Source organism: Schistosoma haematobium, chromosome 4 (assembly GCF_000699445.3).
Source record: "Schistosoma haematobium chromosome 4, whole genome shotgun sequence".
NCBI classification, from domain to species: domain Eukaryota; kingdom Metazoa; phylum Platyhelminthes; class Trematoda; order Strigeidida; family Schistosomatidae; genus Schistosoma; species Schistosoma haematobium.
Genome location: NC_067199.1, coordinates 21,972,404 through 21,997,996, shown reverse-complemented (window position 1 = coordinate 21,997,996; position 25,593 = coordinate 21,972,404). Strand labels below are relative to the sequence as shown.

Sequence of the window (25,593 nt, the reverse complement as noted above, 5' to 3'; positions counted from 1 at the left end):
TATCTAGCTGGTTATATATTGACTATACTTATTAATCATTATTGATCTCACTTATATTGAGTATAACAAATTGTGATATTTCATGATCAACAACAGGAGGGAAAAATGAAGTCACAAACTTGATTATTATTATTATTATTATTATCCTTTTTGTATCTTCTTTTCAACCATATGTTAGTTGTTTTGTTTTTTTTATTCTCTTCATTATCTTAATAATCCTTTCAGTAAATGTTTGTAAATGAAATAAAAATTTGAAAAGATAATTTGCTCAATTCAATTTAATCTACTGATAACTTCACTATATAGTAATCTAAACAATTAATAATTTCTATAGTGATAGATTATATATGAATTATATTTATTTAACTACAATAAGCACTACTTATCATCTATTGTTATTCTTTTTAATTTGATTATTTATTTCCGAATTATTATTATTTTTTAGGTAACTTAAGTGATTGTGAGTTAGTAATGTAGCGGTAAATAAATTCCCAAAATAAATAGCTCTGTAAGTCTTCAACATTGGATGCTCACCACATTAGTTTTAATGGACTCACCTAGCTGAAGACGCTCGGTCACGCATTCGCATCAGATCACGAGTGGGAACGCCGTGCTCAAAACCTACCGCAATCGCTAGCCAGATTAGATCAGACGATCCTCGATATATTGATAGCTTATCAAATATATCGAACCTCCTCGCTTTTGTCTCTTGATTTCATTTGGTGGATACGATTCATATTAGGTGTTACTGGTAAAAGCGTTTTCAAACTCCAAATATCTGTGGCACCTTCAGTAACTTACTGAAGACAATGGTGGATATGTCGCTCAATTTCGTGGACTGGTTGAAGTCAGACATTAACACCGTTGGACGCCAGCTCAGTGGTTTAGAGGTTAAGCATTCTCACGAGAGACCAAAGGCCCTGGGCTCGGATCCCGCGTGTGGCATCATGGATTCGCACTGCCGAGGAGTCCCATACTAGGACGGAACGGCCGTCCAGTGTTTCCGGGTTTTCAATGGTGGTCTAGCTTATAACAACTTACGAATTCAACTATTAAGATTTATAAATTGTTGTATAAAATGAACATGGGTTTAAATAGTATAGATTGTTTTTTCTATCTACCAGAATTTTCCTATTGATTGGTGTGATTTATTCAGCTTTACACAACTATTTTATTCACTTTTAATGTTTAGTATCGTGTTTTTTTTCTTTTGCTATGCAATGGCAATCTAATTGTCCTTGGGAATCATGTCATCGGATCATCATCCGATATTAATTGCACTCGTTAAGGTCATTCATCGGCCAATCAAATATTGGTAGGTCACATTTCACATAAATTTGGTCAGTTATTAAAGTATGGCAATATATGTTTATAATGCATAAGGTTTTCTTAATAAACTACAAAATAACTTCATATAGACTTCCATCATACTATATGGAAAATTGAACAATTGAAATATAACCATTTTAAACGGATAATTTTGTCTGAAATCGTTACTTATTTTCAGAGCAGATAAAGCAATAATTAGAATTTCCAAAGTTTTCAGTTGTTATCAAAGTACTTTATATAAGTCCATGGGCTTTTTTACAATTATATTATTTCACAGGTTGAAATCATGAGTCAGTTGAAGCTAGACCACCATTGAAAACCTGGAAGCACTGGACGGCCGTTTCGTCCTGGTATGGGACTCCTCAGCTTCCAGGTTTTCAATGGTGGTCTAGCTTCAACTGACTCATGATTTCAACCTGTGAAATTTCTAAAACTCTCCACAAAACCCATTCTGATAATTATATTATTTATTGATGAAAATACAGTTAGACCTCTGTTTTTCATTCAGATTATGACATTAAGAGATTGTTTGTTATTTGAAAGATGATTTACAACTTCATACTGACAGAACGGACTGAAAATCATGGACTAATGGATTGTTTTGTCATTTCGTCTTGAAACTTCACAAAAGTATACACTGGTCAAGCTATTCAGAATGAAATTAAAGAAATTCAGGGCTACTTTGATAACTTGAACTATGTAAATCGACACAATCAGTCAGTCAGTCAGTCATCAGCAGTGTAGAACCTGATATATATGCCCATCGATTCACTTTGTCACACCACATCAGCATAACAAAATGAAAATATCAATGCAAGCTCCAGAGTAGCAGAAAAGTAACAGTATCAATGGTAGTAGAAAAATTAGGCATCGACGATATGACTTCAGAATAAATAATCGGTGGAATAGAAAAGCACAAGATAAATTATCGAATCAAGATCTATGGGGAGACAAAAAGTGAATCCATCTACGCGATTGCGAATTGTTTTGATCTATGTTATTAATCTCCATCAACTGATTAAGAAAATCAAATGAACTTCATTCTGGACATTTTCACCTACCAACACATCCTAGTCCAATAATCAATGAATTCATGGACCAATGCCACGTTTTGGTTAAACTGCCCCTAGCTTTTCTCCAAATTACTCTTATAACTCAATACAAATACTATACAATACTTTATCGGTCAAATATGTTACATGATGTACATAGTCCAGGATGTCAACAACACAGGCATCTGGTGTTCATACTTAATTAATCTCCTTATCCATAACAGTAATTTATAATATGTAATCCGAGGTATAGTGTTGATCAGGTTCTATCTACCAAGTTATTTATAGCATTTTGTTGTTTAACCGATGTGCTTGTATGAAGCACAGAGACTCCTGGGATAATAACTCCTTGTAATTTGTTCACGATCCGATATCTTTAATGAGCATATCTTTTGATCCTACGATTTAATGGTCATACAATGCACAGCTTTCGATCATAACATTCAAAAGTTAATCTATATAGAATTTAATTTTGTAATTTTGATTAATGCATTTAATAATCGATGCTGAATTAAAACTAATACAGAATTTAGAACAACATATATCAGCGAACAATATTGTTTTCGATTAGATCCTCACCAGGCTTTACTCTAATATACAGTATTATTTATATGCATATACGAAATTATTAAACCAATGAAGTTAGTTTATGAGTCAATGATAACAATAATACAGAATTAAAAGATACCAATATTGACTGTTTAAACCCCTTTTAAACATAAGTGTATCATAGATAATGTAACAGAAACACGTTCCCGGTAACGTGAGAATGGGTACATTGAAAATACTTTGATAACTGGACACTTGATGATAAGTGTTCTTCTTTCAATGACTATTGAAACTATCATCGTGACCCAACAATCAAATAGAGTATTTATTTTGTATATTTGATTAACTTAGGGAATTTCAAGATTCTTATCACGATATGAAATTATGCGTTAAGTAATCATTGATAATGTATAAGGTTGAGAATTAGTAGGAAACATAATGATGAGTGAATTAGTTTTTATTTACATGCTTGTGAAAAAAACCAATGGGAACACGAAGTCATTAATTTTAACGGCAGTTAATTGAATTCAGGTCATCGATGAATATGAGAATTTTTGCCAACCACTGAAAATTTTTCGTCAAAGTGAAATGAAAACTATGCAATCAATTATTGATAATACACAGTATCCATCAAAAATGTCAAGTAAATTTCTGTATGCAACTGAGAATAGTTTCTCAATTTAAAAAACTGATACTATTTAAGAAACTATTGATAATGAAGAAGCACGTTTTAGTCACTTCATTCTGCACTCGAATTCTTCAGGCGTACTGGTTTACAGGTTCCTTTTCGAACTAAACCTATTGCTAGAAGGGCTTGTAACATAAATGCCATATTCCTAAAATTGAAACCACTAGACAATAAAATCTTTCAGAATTAATAACAAAAGAAATGTGAAATGATAGAGATTTGTAAGTAAAGTGAGTATTTCTGGTGCAATTACGTTCTGTAATCTGGGTAGGTTAATTATGAAGCTTTCATTACCATTATGGACAATATTATCAGATTCTAGTTAACATAGAAATTGCGTTTTCTAGAATTTTTACATATGTAATAAATCAACCGTTTCTAGTGACTTTGTAACTTGGTATTTTCGAGGAAATTTTACGGTTACCAAAGATTTGTGCATGAGTCGGGCGCTAAATATGCCCCATATGACAATGAAAACTCCACAATTAAAACATATGACTCAGAGATTTCATGACCACTGAGGTGTTAGAGAGTTTACAGAAAGACTTCATGAGGGTCAACCTAGAATCAATAAACATATTAATACAGATCCAGATTATCAATCTACAAAGACGAAATTCGATCAGTCATATAGTCAGAATCCATCCGAATAAAATTATTAACGAAAATGAGAAGATAATAAAGTTTACGACGTCAACCGATTACAAGTAGGGTCACCAAAACAGATTGGTTTATGGCTTGTGGAATAATGTAAAAAGCTCACTTTTATTTAAATAAAACACCGATAATATTGTTCTAAACGAGAATAAAATCTTTACACTTAAGCCATACCGTTCATAAAACACCACACCAACAAACAAGTGTTTGATTGTGTATGCCATGCTAAGCTTATTTTAGTAATGATATAAAGTGACAGTCACTAGAAACACAATGAAAACAGTACCAATATTATTATTAATGCTTCTGTTAATTTATTATTACGAAGACCAACATCGTACAGTAGGAAATTCGGTTATTAAATGAGGTCCTATAAGGTACCATTGGCTACTTAACTCAATCGTTATTGCACCGAATTAGTAAATAAAACATCGTTTCAAGTATTTTAATGTGTAGTATAAAATAACTATTCACTCTCAGACTGAATGCAGAAGAATTAGATTTCATTTTCAGCAAACAATTTTTTAGTGTAACTTTTGGTTATATGTCAGTGAAGGTTAAACATTAAAAAACCTATTTTTAGTTGGACGAAGTCTTTAGGAAACCCTGGACATAGATTTCATGCTTTACGGTACTAGTTATCAAGGTGTGCCTGGTATTTCGAGATTCATTTTCCCTGTGAGGTCCGAACCCTCTCCATCCAGCTTCAGAGTTTGAGACGTTACCACTCATCTATTTGGGTAACGACTGCGGTGCTGAGGCATCTACAATTTATTGATCAATAAATTGTGAACAAAATCATATTTTTTAATCCTTATTAATACTGACCTACTATTACCAATTAAGTTGTAATATGACCATTGGTCTAATTGACGCGATGCAATGTGAGTTAATAAGTCTCAGGTTATTAGGACAGGTCACACTGGTTTTAATCTATCGGGGAACGTCAGTTTCCTCAAAAAGAGTCCCGAATACCATGATCACCAAACCCCAAAATTTCCGTTTATTACCTTCAACCGTCTAACATCTCAACATATCACACACAATATCGATTCATCTAGACTAGTGGTCATATGACAACTTAATAGATATAATTCGATCAGTACTGAAAAGGATTAGACAAACATGAAATTGGTCACTACTCAGTGATCAATCAACTATAAATAGATTTACCTGCACTGATTAATCAACAGGCTAGTATCTCAGCAGCTAGATATTTTGAATTAATCAGTAACTAATATATTGGATTCATAGTTGACTTCTCCCAGATTCAAGATTTACTTAAACTATAACTATTAACAGGACTAACTTTTAGTCTTAATAAATGATATAATTGAGGACAGTTGTCAGTGATTTTTAAAACCAATCCTATACATTAATACGATAATGTTTGAAATAATATAAATCAAGTCATATTACATAATAGTTATGTGTAATATTGGTTAACTGAGATGGGAACAAATTCACTGAATGTAATCAACAACAACAAAAAAAAGAAAACAATAATCTAAAACCCAACATGTTTGCAACCAAGCATATTTTTTTAAAGATTACCTTAGTAATTATTAATCTATATTGTTCAATAATTACCAGTTATATTTAATGAGCACTTCTTTCAAATTTGTAAACAGTGAAAGATTTGGACAAGAAACAAACAAAACAGTATCTAAACGAGAACAAACTTTTCATTAATCATTCGTTTACCATTATTCATATTATGAATATAATTTATTCATAAATAATTTATTTATTGGATTAATCATAGATCATACTTGAGAAAGCAAAGTTTTACATTTTTCATGTGAATCAATCATAATCAGCTATATTTTCTAAGTAAAACAAATGATAGGTCATAATAAGATTGTTGTAATCACTGATCTATGTGTTGTTATTTGTTATCTAGGCAAAAATGATATTCTCTAACTAATCCGAAGATATATGATTATACAAACTTAAGTTTCTTTTTTCCTGTGATTACAAGCAACGAAAAAGAAAATGAAGAAGAAAAATTGCTGAAGAAAAAGTAAGAGATTTCAATGGAAAAAAATTGTGTGATACAAAATATATATATGAAGATTACCAAGTTTTTTATGCAACTTACGAACCGATTGATGTTAGAACACCATGGAAAACCTGGAAGTAGTGGACGGTTGTTTCATCCCATTATGGGACTACTCAGCAGTGTGCATCCACGATCCTGCTCATGGGACTCGAACCCCGGGTTTTCAGTCTCGTGCGTGAATATTTAATCTCTAGACCACTGAGTCGGCATCTAACGGTGTTAATGTATAACCTCAACCAATCCACGAAATTGCGCCATAATCTTCCATTTTACAGAGTTAGATACCTGTCTCTACTCGACACGGATTAGCTCCACTGGTCATAGCTTCTCACTAGAACTCTTAGAATTCCCTCACGAAGCTAGTGACTAGTGATCACATGGTAAGGAGTCTCACAATAGAACGGAACTGCCTTGCAGTGCTTCCAGGTTCTCAATGATGGTCTAACATCAATCGGCATATGATCTAAATCAAAAAAATATATGTGAATTAAATTCACTTGGTGTTGTTTTGCTTGTATCTTCCCATTCTTATTTAGGACTGCAATTTATCAGTCTGATGTTGGTATATGTGCATCCTGTGCAGATTGCCTCGATATAGCCTCAAGTCACAAGCTTTTTAAGCAAAGATGGATAGTGGCAAACAGTGGATAACGCGATGGCGTTTGGAGCGAACGGTAGTGAGTTCGAGTCCTGGAGTGAACATCAACTCTGCGACGCAGGTATATCCACCTGACTAGTCCTAAATAGGACGAAATGGGCGTCAAACTGGATTCCACTGCTAGCCACTATCCATATATGTGAATTGTCTGGTAAATAGTTGAATTATCTTTTATGAAAAAGTTATTCGATTCGTATTCACTATTTAAGTGTTTCTTCAACAACCTCAACAAAATTGAAATAAGAAAGAGTACTTAAAGTGAATTTATAATCTGATGTTATAATTTGTATTATAATTGAGGTTGTTTGGATGAAATGAAATTCTCTTTTTTTGAAAAAAAAGAAGAGAGGAATGAATGGTTATTTTCACCCATGAACTTGACCTATCTGTCTGAAGTATTCGTGTTTGAATATCATACACGTCATACACAATTATATATAAAAGTATAGTATATAAAATGAATTCCAGTAAATAAATATTTGAAATCATTACTTGATAAAATGGCCTACATTTCTATCAAATAAAGGTAAATAATAAATAATGATTTTAGACTAACATAAAGTGGATCTCATCAACAGCATACAACCAGTAATATTTTAATACTAACATTGTAAACGAAATGTAACATAGCTGTAGTAACAAAGTTAGTTGAAGATTTATATATATATCAGCATGGTATAACAACAAGTGAACTAAAATAAAAGATGAAAAATATGTCATGGATACGTATGATAAACTAACGAAGGTTTTAGAGTATAATTAATATTTCGTTCAAATCACGAATCGATTAAAATTAGACCACTACTGAAAATCTAGAAGTACTTAATGGCCATTTCGTCCAAGTATGGGACTCCTTAATAGTGTGTACCCATAATTCTGCCACAAAGGATCGAAATCAGGACATTGGGTCTCGAGCGCTAGTGATTAACCTCTAGACCACTTAGTTGGGATCCAATAGTGTACATTTCTAATTTTAGCCAGTCAATAATATTGCACAACCATCTTCCATCGTCTTCGATAGCTACGTACCTTACACTCGACACGATCAAGTTCCATTGATCATGACTTTTCAGTAGAACTTCATGAATCTCGGTTAAAATTATTACTAAATGCATTAAATTTGAGCTTTACCACTTGCATTAATTACTGTGTAATTCATGATACATAAAAATAATGTGTTGGTTTGAAAGAAAACAGAACAAGATTGTTGTCATTCTGTTCTTTTTCTTTATTGTTCATTGGTTCCCAAGGAACGTGTTATTAAAAAGGTAATTAAATGAATTGTAAGTTAAATTCTTTTCAAATGAGACAAAATTAAGCCACTATCGAATGGATTTAATACATATGTATATATTTACTTGACCATTCATTTTTGCATAAAATGGCACTGAAAGTGTATTGTGTAATGAGTAATCATACAAAATGAAGGACAGCATTAATGATTACAGCAATAAATTCTATTTGTGTAGAAGTTGTTAGTAATAACTCACCGATTAGTCTCAATATATAAACTAACAGCAATGAAAATGAGTAACCAGTTTGAATTAAACGGGCTAACAACTAATCTATTCATTATGTTAATTTCAGTTGACTTTAATGAAAATCGACCGATAATTTCAAAGGTCAACTTCATAATACGAACAAATGACTCATGAACAGACAAAATAATCTAGGTCAAATTGCCCGTATCCTGACTCAACTCTAAATAAGTATGGTGATTAGAACTTTAAGGCCAAAGTTTATCAGTCATCAAAAAGCTTCTACATACAAATATTTTGTTCGTATAATTAAAAGTGCAATGAGATTTATTCCCGGGACAAATATAGTAACATAATGAGGTCAAATTAACATTTAGTTTCGAACTCCAACAATAAGGTTATAGTCTGATATTTCACACACTAATAAAATGTGTCAAGCCTTTGTAATGAACACAGTAGATTTATGTTAAGTGGCTGAGACAATGTTAGTTAACTTCCTTTATTTTTCTCCAGCCATTTTGTCATGGTTGTCTCATAGTTTTAGTCGACATTCCTCTTAAACCACTTTTCAATATGGAAAATAATGTCAACCTGTGAGTAAAGTTATGTATGATTATCTATAAATACTCATGTATATATGAAAATATAATATTCGTCCTTGCAAATAAACGTTATGATAGACTTAGATATAATCTGACTGACGTGATTTGGGATGTGTGAAATAGAGACTATTAAATGTTTTGAATAGTTTTGAAGATTATTTTACTTCATATTTATGACATCAACTGAAGACTGATTGGAAACCATAGGATAACGCACATCCCTTTTATATGTTTCACAATGACGATCGGCCAGCAGAAGCTATCTCAGATATTCAGGAAGTGAGTTAGTTAATAATCCCATAATTTTCTGACCTTACGTGTGATGCGATTCGAAACGCAAATGACGAGCGAGGTTTTTTGAAGAAAATATATTCTACTAATAAGTAGTTAAATACATATGACAAAGTATTTTGCTTATTAATTGACAACTGTACTTTGACCAGTTAATAAATGGAAAGACGTTAAAAACGCTAAAAGTTTAACTAAATTTAAATACGTATACCAATTTTTGGTGTCGTTTGAGCTCTTCAGGGTCTTTGTTCGGTTTCAATAATTTTAAACCAAAATACTTATGCTCCAAATACTGGTTTATTCGAAAAAACCTCAATGTGTTTGCGTCATTTATCGAATTATAAGTACTCGTGTCAATAGTTTCCCGAGTTTCACAATATGTTTGTTCAAAGTAAGTAAAATGCATACAAAATGACGCTACAAGACCCTTACCTGAGTGCTATGTAAAAGTCGCACTTGACGTTTCTAGACGATTCGTACGACTCGAGAATACTCATTTGTAATGCCTAAAGTTGGCTTTCAATAAAAAAGAAGCCAATTATTATTATTCTACGTTTTTGATCAAGTCATCCTAAGTAGAAGTAAGAGTTTTGTGTAGTTTCACTTACAGGTTGTCATTTTCTTTATATGGCACAGTAATTCTTTGGTTATTGATCATAAACAAATTAAGCGTTAAATAATGATATACTATAAAAGAGGCTATCCACTGGCTGAATGCTATTTGAGATTATATATGAATTTTATCCAAGGAAACTAAAATTTTCCATCTTATCCTGATGGGCTTGGCAGCATAGCATAACTCTCCTCATTTGAATAACTTGGTATACCAATTGATTGTATAATTTAGTTATTTAAATAGTGACTCTTCAAATGAGAAACTAAAGTATGCACCATAAATCTTGGAAGACTAGTAGGCTTTTTATTACTGCTTTGTCCAGGTCTTTGTTCAAAGCCATCCGAATTTTACCTGATCTGTATCATTTTTTCATCGGTGAGACTATAACTTATGAAGGAAACAATCAGATATAAGATAAAAGGTCTTGGATTTTGGCGCGAAATCCATTCGTCCATTTGGCTAAACAGCGTTTTGGCATTTTAGCTTATGTCAGTTCGTGGTAAAAACCCTAAATCTAGTTCCTAACCGTAACCGCCAATTGTAAATCATAATTCCAATTCCTCGCACTGCTTTATAATCCTCATTTAGTCCCATTTAGTGCGTGGGCATTCTCAGGGTCACTTTAGCATCGCTCAAAGATCGTCCATAGATTATAATCTCACCTTTCTGTCTACATAATGAGTAACTATATTGTACCGAGAAATGACAAATCATCATTTGTCATAAATACATTTATTTCTCCCTGTAAAGTTAACTAGATTTCATTTTATTTCCAATTCTGTGTTAAAATGCTTTTCATTTCTTGGCCTTGATCACGATTGGCATATTCAATAGCTTCATATTGAACATGTCTTTGTGGAGGTGCTTCAACTCCAACAAGTGGAATATTTGACATTGAAGGACCACCGAGTAAACCAGAAATCATACCTGTACGGCTCAGATTAGCAGTTTCCTGGGCTTCTTGACTAACATGAGCAAATCCACATCCAATAGGACTGGGAGGTAGATGATCATGAGTGATTAATTCTTTCATGGCAGAACCTTTATTATTCAATGCAGCTTCATGTGCTTCTGATCCTCTTACAGCACGGATCTTCCAGTTATGTGATGAAATCGGAAAAGGATAAATAAAAATGTCATTAATCTTTTCGACGAACAGCTAATTACCATTATTTCACTAAAAGAAATTATAAAATTAACATGTTATCTCTCGCTAACGATGACTTTTAACCACAAAAATGTGAGATTATACACATATGAACTTATATCTACATATCTACAAAACCCATTTGAGAATTAAAGTTTCAAGACTAGAGACCACAACAGATGAATAAAATATTCCCAAATCTGTATATAGTTTCTGGTTTTCAATAATTTTCTAGCTAAATTTAGTCATTAGTGTAAAAGAGAATAAAATTTAAATCAAATCTTGATTGTATATAAGATTATCTTCTATAACTGCAAATTTATTAGACAGTTTTTTATGAAACGGCTTCAGTGACTAAATAAACTAGCTTTTTTCTAAAATCAAACGACTAAAAGAATAGTTAATTTACTATCTATCATATGGGAATACATGAAGTAACAAAAAAAACTAATGACTGATGGAGTTATTATGAATGACATAGTGCTCATACAGGACTGAACTTGTATTCTTCATGTCTTACGACCACGGCGTCGTACAGTTGGTTGACTTCCAGGTTAGAAGAAAATAACTGTCCAGAACTTCTAGATTTTAGATAACCTCTTCATTTATATAACTGTGGTGATAAATGTCTTTGAGCTGATCAAATTTCATAAACTATTTAATTATATATTTTTATAATCGCTGTTCTCGGATCTCTAAGTGCGATTGGAAAAAAGCCCTGTCAAACTGGACAGCTTAGTTGTGCAAGATTATGAAGTGACGTTAAGCAACAAAGAAATATCAGCTTCTATCAGGTTAGTGAAAAGGGTTCCAGAACCAAGGATACATTTCCTATTAGCTTACCTGAAACTTTCTTCCATAACATTTTGTTACTGAACTTGCTTTACTACCTAAGTAGTCAGACATTTGACCTTGGTTTCTTTTCATAGCTTCAAGAGCTTCTTCAGTTCTTAGACGGTAACCTGAAAAGGCAGTATTACTGTCGTCTTTATTATTATTGCACATATTCAGGCAATCAATAACTTGAGAACCAGAAACAGATTTCTCTAAAATGATTTCACCATCTGGTCGAACACGATGATGCACAATGTTTGAAGGGTCTAATTTCAATAAAATGAATACGTAAACAATGACAGTTTAAATATACATTCATTAAGTTATTCAGTCTAGTTAGACAGTGAGTTAATAATCGGGGTTTGAAGGCAATTATTAGTAATTAAAAGCCCTTTCTATTACTAAATGATTTATTTCCACATGTGTCTAAACTTACTTGTCACATGGCATTAGTATATTCGGTCATCCTGACTTATTATATAGTGGCTTTTAGAATACTTTAAGTCCTACTATCCCAATTTAGTTCATTCAGTGGTTTATTAAGTTGAAGATGACAGATTTATTTAAGATATATTGTCATTATTATAATCATGAAGATAGAAAACAATGGAAGTAGTAATAATGACGATAACAGTGGTAGACTGTTGGATGGCTATATGTTGTTTAAACTAATGATTAATATGCTCAACATTCAACGAATACAACAATACGGAACGAACCCAAGCAAACGTTATTTTTTAGAGGGATAAGACATTGACAACTATCTTATTTCCAGATATTTAAGATCCCCATTGCCTCAGAGCTAGATATACAAGCTAAGAGTAATTATTTTTAGTCAATCCATCTCAGGCTTTATTTTAAATATATTGTTGCATTTATATACACATATGTAAAATATCAAACCAATGAAAGATGTATATGACTCAGTGGTAGAAGTGGTAGTAATGATGGTGTTGATAGTAGTAAAAACATCTGGAAGAAACTTTGTTCTCACCGACAATCTTTCAGTCAAAATAACCTGTTTGAATACAACAAATTACCTTCTTCAGCTTCTAAAGACATAGAATTACTCATGTGTCCATTGCGACCAAGTAGTCTCCACTGCTCAGCATCAGATCCTCGGACAGTTGCAGAATGTGGTCGAGTTAACAAAGACGAGTGGTTATCAATATCCGTCTGTTGTAAATTTCTGCCTAAACACAACGCCATTTCAGTTCCTGTTTTAGACCATTGAGCATTGTTTTGTGCCTCCTTAGTTGGGCATCCATAGGGAACTGAGCTATAAAGTTCGTTAGGTGACATTTTCATGCTAAGCAAATTGTCTAAACCCTGTTGTAACGAAAAATTAATAAGTTGGATAAGGAAATTAACATTAGAAATTATAACTAATTGTCATGCTTTGTTATTTCTACCCTTATTTATTTATTTTTAATGAATTATTTATCTAACAAATTATATTCACCTATTTGTAATCTTTACTTGTAATCATCTAAACTTTATATTAGTACGTAATAACATAAGGCCACTTCATCTGCAGATCTAAACAAGCAAATCAAACGACGTCATAGTTCAGTTTTCATTCATAGTATATAATATTGGTCAAGTTTAACAGGGGTTTTTGACCTCAAAAAGCAACATCAGGGTGCACTATTTCCAAAACTGAATATTTAAAAAGTGTTAAGTAATAAAAAATTATTGATCTAATCTGTAACTACAAAACAATGTTACCAACTATATGCAACTTGAGGATTTTAACATCAACATAAAATGATACTTTGTAATTTTCAATCTTTATCAGTTAGTTGGACTCCTATTTGTTGTGATAGACAAAATTACACATCGTTAGACTGTCCAATTAATGATGTAACGTAAATTGATATTTTAGACAGATAAACGTTGATATAACAACTGCATAATACATAGAAATACCGTCATAATAATCTCTTAAGAGAAATGACAGATCAGATGAAGGTTGGAGGTAGTCAACAAGAAACCCTGGATTTAGGTCTCGTGCTACTTGGCACTCGTCAACAAGGTGTATCTGCGATCTTGAGGGAACTGATACTCCCTAAGGGATTCGATCTCGTGTCACGTTCAGAGACGTTACCACTGAGTAATCCGGGCCGCGACTGACCTCCTGTAGGACTGAGATGTATTTGCAATTGATTGATCACTGCATAGTGATTAATGTAATGTATGTCAGATGCTTTTTAGTGCAGATCGAATCCTATCGACTGGTGGCCACATTGCAACTTGGCAGATAGGATTCGATCTGTACTAAGAAGCACCTGACATACATGACATTGATCACCACTCAGTGATCAGTCAACTGAAATTGTAGATCGTATAAACGTTTCCTACTATAATTTAGTGATTATGTGAAAACTCGTAAAATATAATGTGGAAGTGATAATGTAACAAACTAGGTTGTTAAACTTTATTACTATAATTAAAACTAGACTAAATGAGTCAACTGTCAATAGTCATGTGACTAAACCGAGTGCATCTTTAATGGTTATATTTTTCCAGTCTAATTATTTCAATATAAAAAAATGAAATCTTAAAACATTCAAATTGTGGTTTATTGTTATGTTTAAGTTAAAAAAACGAAACTCAAAAACAGGCTACATTTATCAACTTTTGGTTTAATCCAGTTGACAGTTTATTATAATCATCTATGTATTTAATTAAAATGCACTTTTCAAATCTTTATTGTGGATAACGCGATGGCGTTTGAAGCGAATTGTACTGAGTTCGAGTCCCAGAGTTAACATCAACTCAGACGCAGGTACATTCACCTGACGAGTCTTAAATAGGACGGAACGTGCGTCAAACTGGATTCCACTGCTAACCACTATCCATCTTTGCATATAGTGCTTGTGAATTAAGGCTTTATCAAGGCAATACTCACAGTATGTACATATGCCAATAACGGACTGATCAGTTGTAGTCCTAAACAGCAATAAGAAGATTCAAACAAACAATATCAAGTGAATTTATTGTATTTACTTTCAGAAATAATCAAACATTATTAATCAACCATAGAACAATATTTCTAATCTAGGTTGAAACTATTCATAAATACTAACTTCAAAGTAATCAGATCATATAGTGATCATATTATCCTTAGACAGTTGATATCAGTTAGTAAGGCTAATTCATTTCAAAAGATCTAAGAATTTTCGTAAAATCAGTCTAAACTATATGTTTTGAATATCACTCACTAAAGTAAAGTCATTCATGTCTTAGTTACTGAATCAAACGATACTATTGGTAAATTTCATTGAAATACCATTTAAATATGTATATTTTTGCTCTTAATTACTTCTTTTACTATGCTATTTAGTGTATCTGGAATAACTACAAACTCCTTATTCAACAATCGATTTCAGATGCAGAAAAAAAAAGTATATCAGTATATTGGTACCATTTCAAAGATTGACCCAATTTACTATTCATAAATAAACTGCACCACACAGATGTTACCTAACCATTTGTGATAAATGAATCACTCATCTTGCACTCGTTTTAAACGGATTTATGTGTATCGAAATACTTATGTAGTAAATAAATCAAAGTTTCTTTTTCATGTTATTCCTTTATTTAAAAATAATCCAAACCGTTAATTGACACACACACACACACACTGCAACATTATGCTGAACTGATCGTCGTAGATAATTAAATCCTGATTTAGACCTGTACTGTATCCATTTATCATGAAATAATGACTTGAAAAAGTGCATGACATACATCTACTTCATTCTAACCTTAATAATAATCATTTATTCAAGCTTATAAAACCATTTAAAGAATCAATATACTTTGTTCATTCAATGACAATACTCAACTAAATTATCTTATAAATGTTCAAATAAAATAATATAAAATTTCAAAAGAGATAATACAATGTATATTTTGTTATAGACAACTAATAACTTTACTGGACTAAGTGTAACGACCTTATAGATGGAAGTAGAATAGACCCGATAAAATGAATTTTATTTACGGAGAGATAAAATATCATCAGTTTATGCAAAATAATAAATTTACTGTTTTACAATACGTAGTTACATAATCTCTGTACTAAGACATCAATCCACTTACACGATCTCTTATTGCATATTCTACACCTTCATACTTTACTCTTGAACGAACTGGATGGTTAGAAGTAGAGTGACTTGAAGGTTCTTTCGTTTGTGAATGTGTAAACCAATTGTTCATTTCATTACGCCGGCTGTAACTGGATGATATTTTTTTAGCAGAAGTTATTTCACCGTTTGATTGACTAAATGGTTTATGTTTAAACCAATCACATTCTTGTGTCATATTCTTTAAAATAGCCTAGTGAATAAAAAAATTCACAACCTCTATAAGGTATATCATTTATCCAGTGTCTAGATTATTTTAATAACTTATCAAAAACATAAGAATAATCAACTAAATATTAAGGAAAATGATCTAAAATCCCATAATAAACGATCGCCTATTGAGTAAACTAAGAACTGACATAGAGATATAGGTTACTTTTGGGAGAATACTGAAATAAAATGGAACAATTATCAAATCCTTATCTTTCCTTAAAACAACTTTTCATTGGTTTCGATTCCGAGGTCATTCGATTTTTTATAACTGGATGAATCATTGATAATGTTATGTTTCAGAAGTTATCATTTGAGGGATTCAGTGTGCATATTTTTAACGTAAATTTACTGAGCAACAGGTTTGTGGTATTTTCATAGTGCCTTACATATATGCTTTTATTTGACTTTTCGACTGCTGTTTTTTCTTTCACTGCTCATGAATTGCAGAAAACTAATCCCAGATGTCTACACCATGTATGTACTGAAATTTGTTATTTGTGGTAGGTTCTAGTCTTGTACTTCATACGTACAATCACCTAAATTTTCGATTCTGAAAAACATAGAAAAAAACAGATGCTTAACTGGTTCTTATGGTGCTTCGATTGGTAGTTTGGAACGGAAGAATTTTATATGGATTTTACGGAATTATCGTTAGTGATGTAGGCGAAAGCATATCACAATTGATTATTAATAACTGAGTGAAAATTACATACTTTTTGGTGCCCATTATCTCGAACTGAAGTCAACCTGAAAACCAATGAAAGCTGGATTGCGGTATATTGGTTTTTACTTTTAAAATCGGGGCTTATCATGAGTCCATGCAGGGTTGAATTCAAAGTATTCAGGTCCCTCAGAGAATATGAATACATTCAACCACTAATTAGGTACAGAATAAATAATAAAAAAACTCAAGCTTCAATGAACTTCTAATATACGGCAATCCTCATACAGATTATAGTCTATGGGAATGATTTGTTAAATTATTTTTACCGTACCAACCATTATCCATTCCTATGCAACTAATCCTCATAAATTCAAAAAACTTAAAGCTTATCACACTTCAAACTTTATCCCAGATCTTCTAGAAGCATTTGAATTCCTTACTCGAAAACAGAAGAATTGACCATTTTCTTTCTCAATTATAGTAAATCTAGTTAATAAGTTACGATTATCATTATTTGAACACATAGATATTGATACAAGGAGGCACCAAATACGTATGCGCCAAACAAATCTCATTTGATTTATGTGAGGGCTATGATACTGCACGGGTACCCAAACCGAAGCAGGTGGTATTCTTAGGGAGCCACACCCGGAGCCTTCGACCTACAGTTCGGATCCATAAGGCAGTGGAGCATCGTAAGGAGATGCAGTCCCATGGTAGCTGGTGACCAACGACTGGTTCATACGCCATTTGTTCACTCAGGATACTGGAGCCCATGTGCACCACTGGCTTGGAATCAGGGTTTTCAAACTCCCCTGGGTGAACTCTCCGTTTTCACCAACCCGGTTAAATCGCTGAAGTTTCTCTTTTCGTCCTCTCAATTTCGTAAACAACACCCCCGCCAGCAAAAGACAGTGAGTAGGACTTCCCTGACAGAGGCTATATACGCGTGGCCGTTTGAGAACATTTCGAGAGGGAGAGCGGACTCTCCCCACTCTCGGCCGTACCAGGACTAATCAATAATGAAGTGCATTCTTCAATCCCCCTTATTTGTATTTAAGTTTTTTAGTGAATCTGTAAAAACATATTAGTTTTTATTGTTGTTCATACTTGACTCATCTCTTGCTACCTATTTCATGCCAAGTTTATGATAAAATGATATTTCCTAGGAGCTAACGTTAATCCACATAGAAGTTTGCTGTGGAATTAAACAAATTATACTATGAGAATTGTTGGATGAAATGAATTATTTTATGGTTGTACATTTGTCTTCCTAATAATATAATGTGAACAGAACTAAGATTTATAAAATTCTTTATTAAATCAAGACACTAGTATATGTTCTTCCGTATAAGTTCTAATGCTCAAATTATGGTTAGGTTTGACTTGACTTCTACAATCACTGAAGTACGAATAGAAAAGTTTCTAAAGTTAAGTGTTAATCAACAAAATAGTATGCACATTTCAAAATCAATCCTATTACATTTACTAAAACTAGAGAAACTTACGACGTTAACATGACAGTTTTATTTAGGTGAGAGGTTTCTGATGAATAGTTGAAACTACTTTTCTTTACAGACTGATATCAACTGAGAAACCATAAAACGCAGTACTTAATAAACATTATTTTTATGCCACTTTAAGACTCCTTAACAAAAAGCACCTATGGTTCAGTCAGGGATTGGATGAAGCCCATTCGAACCATGACGTTATCCAATGGAGTTGACAGGTAACGTACCTTTATTCCGAGACGTTTGAAACTCACTAGTCACTAATTATCACTGGGAATTCGGAAGCTTATCTTGAAGTTTATCGCTATTGAGCCTATAATGGTTTTGATCTAAGTTTTTTACCATGTTTAGTTATGGCTAATATTTTCCTTCCGTATACTTTATTCATAGTCACTGTTCATTTATCATTCAATTACTTTCAAGATTGCATACTTACATTAATGATTTACTGTAAATTAACTTACTTTGGCAAGTTCTCCAGTTCCTATTCTGGGTGGTCTTACCACAGGTTGATAGTGTAAATTCTCAGCAAAATCGCACCATTTATCACTTTCTGATTTTGACTTTTGTGCGATACCATATGCTTCTGGTGTTCTTAAACGTAATTGTGGTTTCTGTTCTATGTTTGTTTCATCAGTTGAGAAATTGGTTCCAGCATTTGAAAAATCATTCACGAATCCACTAATTTCCGCTGTTGTCAGGTGCTTTTTATTACGATCAGCTATTCCAATGGCATCAAGCCGTACACGTGGTTTCGGCGGTGTTTCACAATGATCAGCTGTATGAGCAAACCATAATCCTGGTGTTCCGTGATTTTTAATTAAATTGTCATGAGCTGCAGTAAAAGTATCGGTCATCAACATTATTGTAATGTCAATTGATTTTGTTTAAATAAATGAAGGTAAATATTTGTTATCATTGTTTTTCCATGAAAAAAAGATGATATCATAACTAAGCAACAGTTTATTGTTTACATATTGATTTATTCTAGCCAATCATGATCTAAATATTTGTTGATAATGGTAATGATGGAGAATGCAAGTTTTTATAAACCAATTGTTGAATATATTGGTCAGAAAGTAGTTTGTTTTCATTTATGGATGAGATTAGTGACAAATGTAAACTAATTAATACATCATATGGGTTTCAACAGAAAAATTTCAGTAAAGCCTATGAGTTAACTCAATCAATCAATCAGATCACCATAATTTTATTCTAATAATGGGAATCAACAAACGTCAGTTTATATACGTTTTAAATTAATTTAAGATCTTAAATATCACTGTATTGGTAATTCACACTAGTTGCTAATCAAGAGTTTTCAAGTGATCAGTTGGGTGAAATAAATAACTCATTATCTTTCCCATCATAATAAAAGGTGATTTTGTGTGTCTGTTTAGCTAATACAGAATTCAATACATAAGTGAACTGTATAGATGTTGAAGCCAATGATCGAAAAAATGCAACATTCTTTTAAACCTATACATTTTATTCTTTTGAATGGATTCTAATGATTTCGACTATACTTAGCTTTAGTATGAGTAAAGTTATAAGTCTAAACTATACTGACAACATTGAGCGACTTACCAAACTATTAGAAAATAGTGTTTGATCATAAAAAAAATAACTAAATAACAGTGGATAAGTAGTTTTGACATGACTGATGAATCATTACATGTTCCATAATTAATAAGGCTAGGGATTTGGTATTAGGGGTTTAACTAGGGTTATCAGTAATGATCAGGAGTGTTCGGATTAGGATTTAGGGTACAAAGAGTTATTGCTAAGAGTGCTTATATGACTTTTGTCTGCACAAATATCCTTGAATATGCAATGAATCACATCTAGTACATTCAAATACATTTCTCATCTCTGGCGGGTCTTTCTTGTTATTTTGGCTCACACACTAATGTAAATTTGATATGTGGTTTGACATATATTTTTACTAATTTTAACTATATTAATATATCTCCTTTTTCTTAATACGATAAACGCTGTCATCTATTTCGTGGAAAAATCAAGGAGGTGCTATCTCAAAACTTATTGATTCATTCAGATTAGTTAGTATAGTTTAGTTTCATCACCTACCATAGAATTTTATTTTAAATAATAAACTTCCTTAATTCTACACCACAAACAGCCAATCATAAGGAAAGTGTCAAAATACTAAATGTACTCGGATATATTGATTTATTGGAAGGACACTTCCCGAATAAAGATATTTTGTTGTTTGAAATGAACCGTTTAATTGTGAATATTTTATTGTTCCACCAGGCAACTTGACTGCTTTAAAGATTAGAATTATAAAGTTTGGTGGATAAGTTATTCTCTGAAAACAAAAACAACTTCATAGTAAGTTGCAGAAAATATTTGGTATCAGAAGGGGTTTGTGGATATTATAGTCATTTTAATAGTTGAGATCATGAGTCAATTGAAGCTAGACCACCATGGAAAACCTGAAATCACTGGACGGCCGTTTCGTCCTAGTGTGGGACTCCTCAAAAGTGAGCATCCACGATCACGCTCCGCGAGATTCTAATCCAGGACCTATCGGTCCCGCGCGTGAACGCTTAACCTCTAGACCACTAAGCCGGCATCCAACGGTGTTAATATCTAACTTCAACCAATACACGAAATTGGGAGACACATCCAAATAATTTTTTGTTAAAGCAAATGTCTAGAGCGTTCCCAATGTATTTAAATAATTATGAATTCATCCAATCATTAAATCTTCTATCTTTATCACATACTAATAATAATAAGTGCTACTCATATGCGTGAAACATAAGGTAGTTATTGTGACCATTATGATGAATAACTCGGCACAGACCAACTTAGCAAGTCTTGAGTGAAATCTAAAAAAACAACCAATTCAAAATAACGACTGAAACCTAGAATCATATAAATAATTTTAGACTGGCTCTTTTGTGACAGATGGTTCATATTTAGCATTACATCAAATGAATCTTATGTTTGTTAGGACCGAGTAATCATATATCTTATTAAGAAAAGTTACATTTTTGGTGATAACACTTTGGTCATCTGTAGTGTTTATATGAAATAATGGTTGTTTTGTTCTTGATTCCTGATTGATTTCGAATGCTAAATACAATAAATTTGTTTGTGCTCATATAGTTCTATTTATCTTAAATTGCATTGCTTTCGAAATTCCTGGGTGATACAATAATTCGAATACTTCTAATGAACATATCATATGATACTGTAAATTTTGTTTGCGGAGTAATTCACTGATTAAATAATGCCTAATACTACCCAGTTGAATTTATTTAAATATGATTTTTAATAAATATAAAGAAAACACTTGAAAGTCAATCGTCAACGTTTATCCCTCATTGATATTTCTGGTAACTGTAAAATTCATTCTCATTTGTATACTGACTAACCAATAAAGATTCTAGCAGAATAGCATGAATTCATTTTATTTCTTAGGTTCTCGTCAGCTGCTTACAACCTGTGATATTTAAAAATCATAATTGCATAATGGATTTAAATTGCTTACAGAATATTGTAAATGTATACCTAATGTGAAAGAATATTCTACATCATTAATTGTGACAACAGTTCAAAAATGGGTTAGAAACAATTGATTACACAATGAATAAACATTGATAGGAATATAGTGATTAGAGTTCAGTTGAAAGATTATTAATTTGAAAGATAGTTGAAAAAATAAATTAGAACCAATGATGTAATAAATGCAACAGAAAAAAGAGGAAAAAAAAGAAAAAAATTTTAAGGTTCAGTGAAGGAATATTTGTCACCAGGGTAAGGAAAGATTAACCACCGTCTCCTTTTGAATACATAGGTCAGGTTTTTGTCGCCTGATGGCAATGGCTTCAGCAAACTTCAGAAGACTGGAGTTTGGCTGCTTACTAATCACCCTAAAGGATTGTAAAGTATCTACCTGATGTCCTGTATCAAGGAGATGTTTGGTGATCGCACTGTTCAGAGTCTTTCTTTCCCTTGTTTTCGACATTGGATGCTCATCATATTAGTTTTAATGGACTCACCTAGCTGAAGGCGCTCATTCATGCATACGCACCAGATCACGAGTGAGAACGCCGTGCTCAAAATCTACTGCAATCGCTAGCCAGATTAGATCAGACGATCCTTGATATATTGAAAGCCTACCAAATATATCTTCGGACCTCCTCTCTTCTGTCTCTTGATTTCACTTGGTGGGTACGATTCATATGAGGTGTTACTGGTTAAAGCGTTTTCAAGCTCCAAACATCTGTGGCATCTTCAGTATCAGTTATTTTGTATGTCCTCACGTAGGTATCCGGAGTCTGTTATTCTCGCACAAATTATATCCAGGTTGTTGCCTGTACGTATTGACACGCAGCACATATTTTCTATTCGGCCAATAGATAGATTGAGTTGTATGAACGTAATAAAACGACTCCGCACTACAACCTCTTAAATGATAGTAGTCTTCTTCAGTCTTCAGTAATAAGGATAGGAGGTCTATCGACCTATAATAATCCTTGCAGTTTGTAATACTGTGGTGGTCCAATCTCGTTTTGAATATATTAACAGACGGTGCTGATATTACGTGTTCCGGTAGAGAATTCCAGTAATTCACTACTCTGTGCGAGAAACGGAACTCCAGACGTAAACTATTTGATCTCGGTTTTTTGAACTTTCTTCGAATGTCTTCTCAAATGATCGGTTCTAGACGGAAGCAAAAGATAAGACGTGTTAATACCAAGATCATCGTTCAGTATACGATAAGGCAATATTAGGTCACCCCGTATTCTACGGTAAGATAATGGAAATAAGTTAAGGTGCCTCAGTCTGTCTTCATAAGATAGGCCAGATAGACCTTGTACCATCTTAGCAACTCGTCGTTGGACTCTTTCTAGCATATCTGCTTCATTCTTGAAACAAGGACACGCTGCTTGAATCCCGTATTTTAAATGTGGTCGCACGTAAATCGGGTATAATAATCTAAACATTTCATCATCTAAATACTGGAAAGACCTACGAATCGACCATAATACCCTATAGCCTTTTACAGCAGCAGCCTTACAGTGACTAGTGGTTTTGAGATCATTGCTTAATATGACTCCTAAATCTCTATAGTTTCTTGCTTTGTGTAGCACGAATTCACGTAGTATATAGTCGTACGATTCATCAGAGTTATTTAACTGCATCACTACACTCTTATTAGGATTTAATTCTAGTGACCACCTGTCTAACCATGCCACCAATGAGCTAAGATCGTCATGTAATACTATTCTATCCGACATACTATGTATGGGTCTCCAAATCTTTATGTCATCAACGAAGAGTAGAACGGATGATTTTGCTACAGTCGGTTATTCATTTACATAAAGTAAAAAGAGAAGAGGACCTAGGATTGTACCTTGGGGAACCCCACTTTTTACAGGTACCCACGAGGAGAGAGCCCCATTAACCCTTACCCTTTGTCTCCTGTCATGGAGAAAGTTACTTATCCAATCGACGACTGTATAAGGGATTTCAGAACGTTCCAGTTTGAATTTAAGAAATGAGTGGGAAACCTTATCAAAGGCTTTACTTAGATCTATGAAAATCACATCCACAGGAACATTCCAATCCTTTGCCGCAGCCCACTCTTCTCGTGCAATGAGAAGATTTGTCAAGCAAGATAGGCCTTTCCGAAAACCATGTTGTGTCCTGGAGAAAAGATTTTACCCTTCAACATAATTTATAACAGCTATCCGAATGGTTTTCTCCGTCAGTTTTACAACTACACTAGTTAATCTAACGGGTCTATAGTTACTAACTAAATCCCTACTCCCAGCCTTATACACCGGACTTATTATAGCGTCTTTCCAGTCTCTAGGAAGTCTGGACTGTCTCAGAGACATGTCAAACAGTATCGCTAATGGTTCAGCAATTTCATCTGATATGGCTTTCATAATCCTAGGATGAATATCATCAGGACCACTGGACTTATCAGGTTTGAGATGCTGAAGTAGCCTTAGGACAGTATCTTTCTCAATGACTGCAGGATCCATCAGAGCCGTTACGGTCGCGATGAGTCGTCGGTTGTTCCTCATTACCGATAGAAAACACTTTACTAAAATATTCCGATAAAGCTTCAGCTTTTTCGGAATCATTCTCTGCTAAGATTAACGGATTATCTCGTACCAAAAGTGATAGAACTCCATCGCTTCTCTTAGTTCGCCTTTTAATATACGAGAATAACCGTTTAGGACTATATCTAGAATCCCTAACCAATTGTTTTTCTTATGATAGTCTAGTCCTGCTTATTAACGCTTTACAGGCATTCCTAATCTTACAATAACTGGATCTGTGTTGTTCTAAGCCAGTAGAGATGAACATATTCCAGTGATTCTTCCTTTTTCTAAGGAGTTTCCTGACCGTTTTAGTTATCCATGGTGGGCGGTTATTCGGTCTTCGCGGTACCAAGTATGGTATGAACGGGGACGTAACTAGTCTAAATTTACCTTTAAATACAGACCATGCTTCTTCGACTGATATGCTAGTATCTACTAACCAATCTGTCTTAGCAGCGCATTCCTGAATGGCTGATATGTTAGCTTTTCATACACTTGGGCGAAGTGTAACCTGATCGTATAACATGTCCCTAGTTCTAAACGCGAATGACAAAACAGCGTGATTGCTGTTCACTAACGGTGGAAGAATATTTAAGTCGACAATATCCTCAGTCTCATGAGTGATTACCAAGTCCAGCAGAGAAGAACCCTGGTTAACACCAAAACGTGTGGGTTGGGATACATGCTGCACTAGTGCATGCTCCATTATTGTTATCAGTAACCTACTATCAAAGGAGTTTATAGATCCTTCTGTGGTCATCTCAGTCCAACTAATATCAGGTGCATTAAAGTCTCCTATTATCAAGCATCTGGTATTCTCAATCCAAAGATGAATGTGCTCTGAAATAAAGTCATCAGCTAAGCAGCTTGGGCTGCGATAGATGACTTCTAGCATAAATGTACTACATCCTATAGCTAACTTACAGCTAATGACTTCACAAGCACCGCTAACACAGTAGTCAAACGTTTCCAGGTTTTTGTGTTAAAAGTGAAAAAATATAA

The 25,593-nt window shown here is 33.3% G+C and overlaps 1 protein-coding gene across 1 annotated transcript; it reads right to left on the bottom strand.

Moving 5' to 3' along the window:
* Positions 1–10,698: 10,698 nt before the first annotated feature.
* Positions 10,699–19,365, bottom strand: MS3_00007656 (uncharacterized protein; the record flags this gene model as incomplete). Its single annotated transcript, XM_012939916.3, has 5 exons — positions 10,699–11,075; positions 11,973–12,229; positions 13,004–13,292; positions 16,071–16,307; positions 18,967–19,365. The coding sequence occupies 5 exons, from the start codon at positions 19,363–19,365 to the stop codon at positions 10,749–10,751; spliced, it is 1,509 nt and encodes a 502-aa protein (XP_012795370.1). The 3' UTR covers positions 10,699–10,748.
* Positions 19,366–25,593: the final 6,228 nt, after the last annotated feature.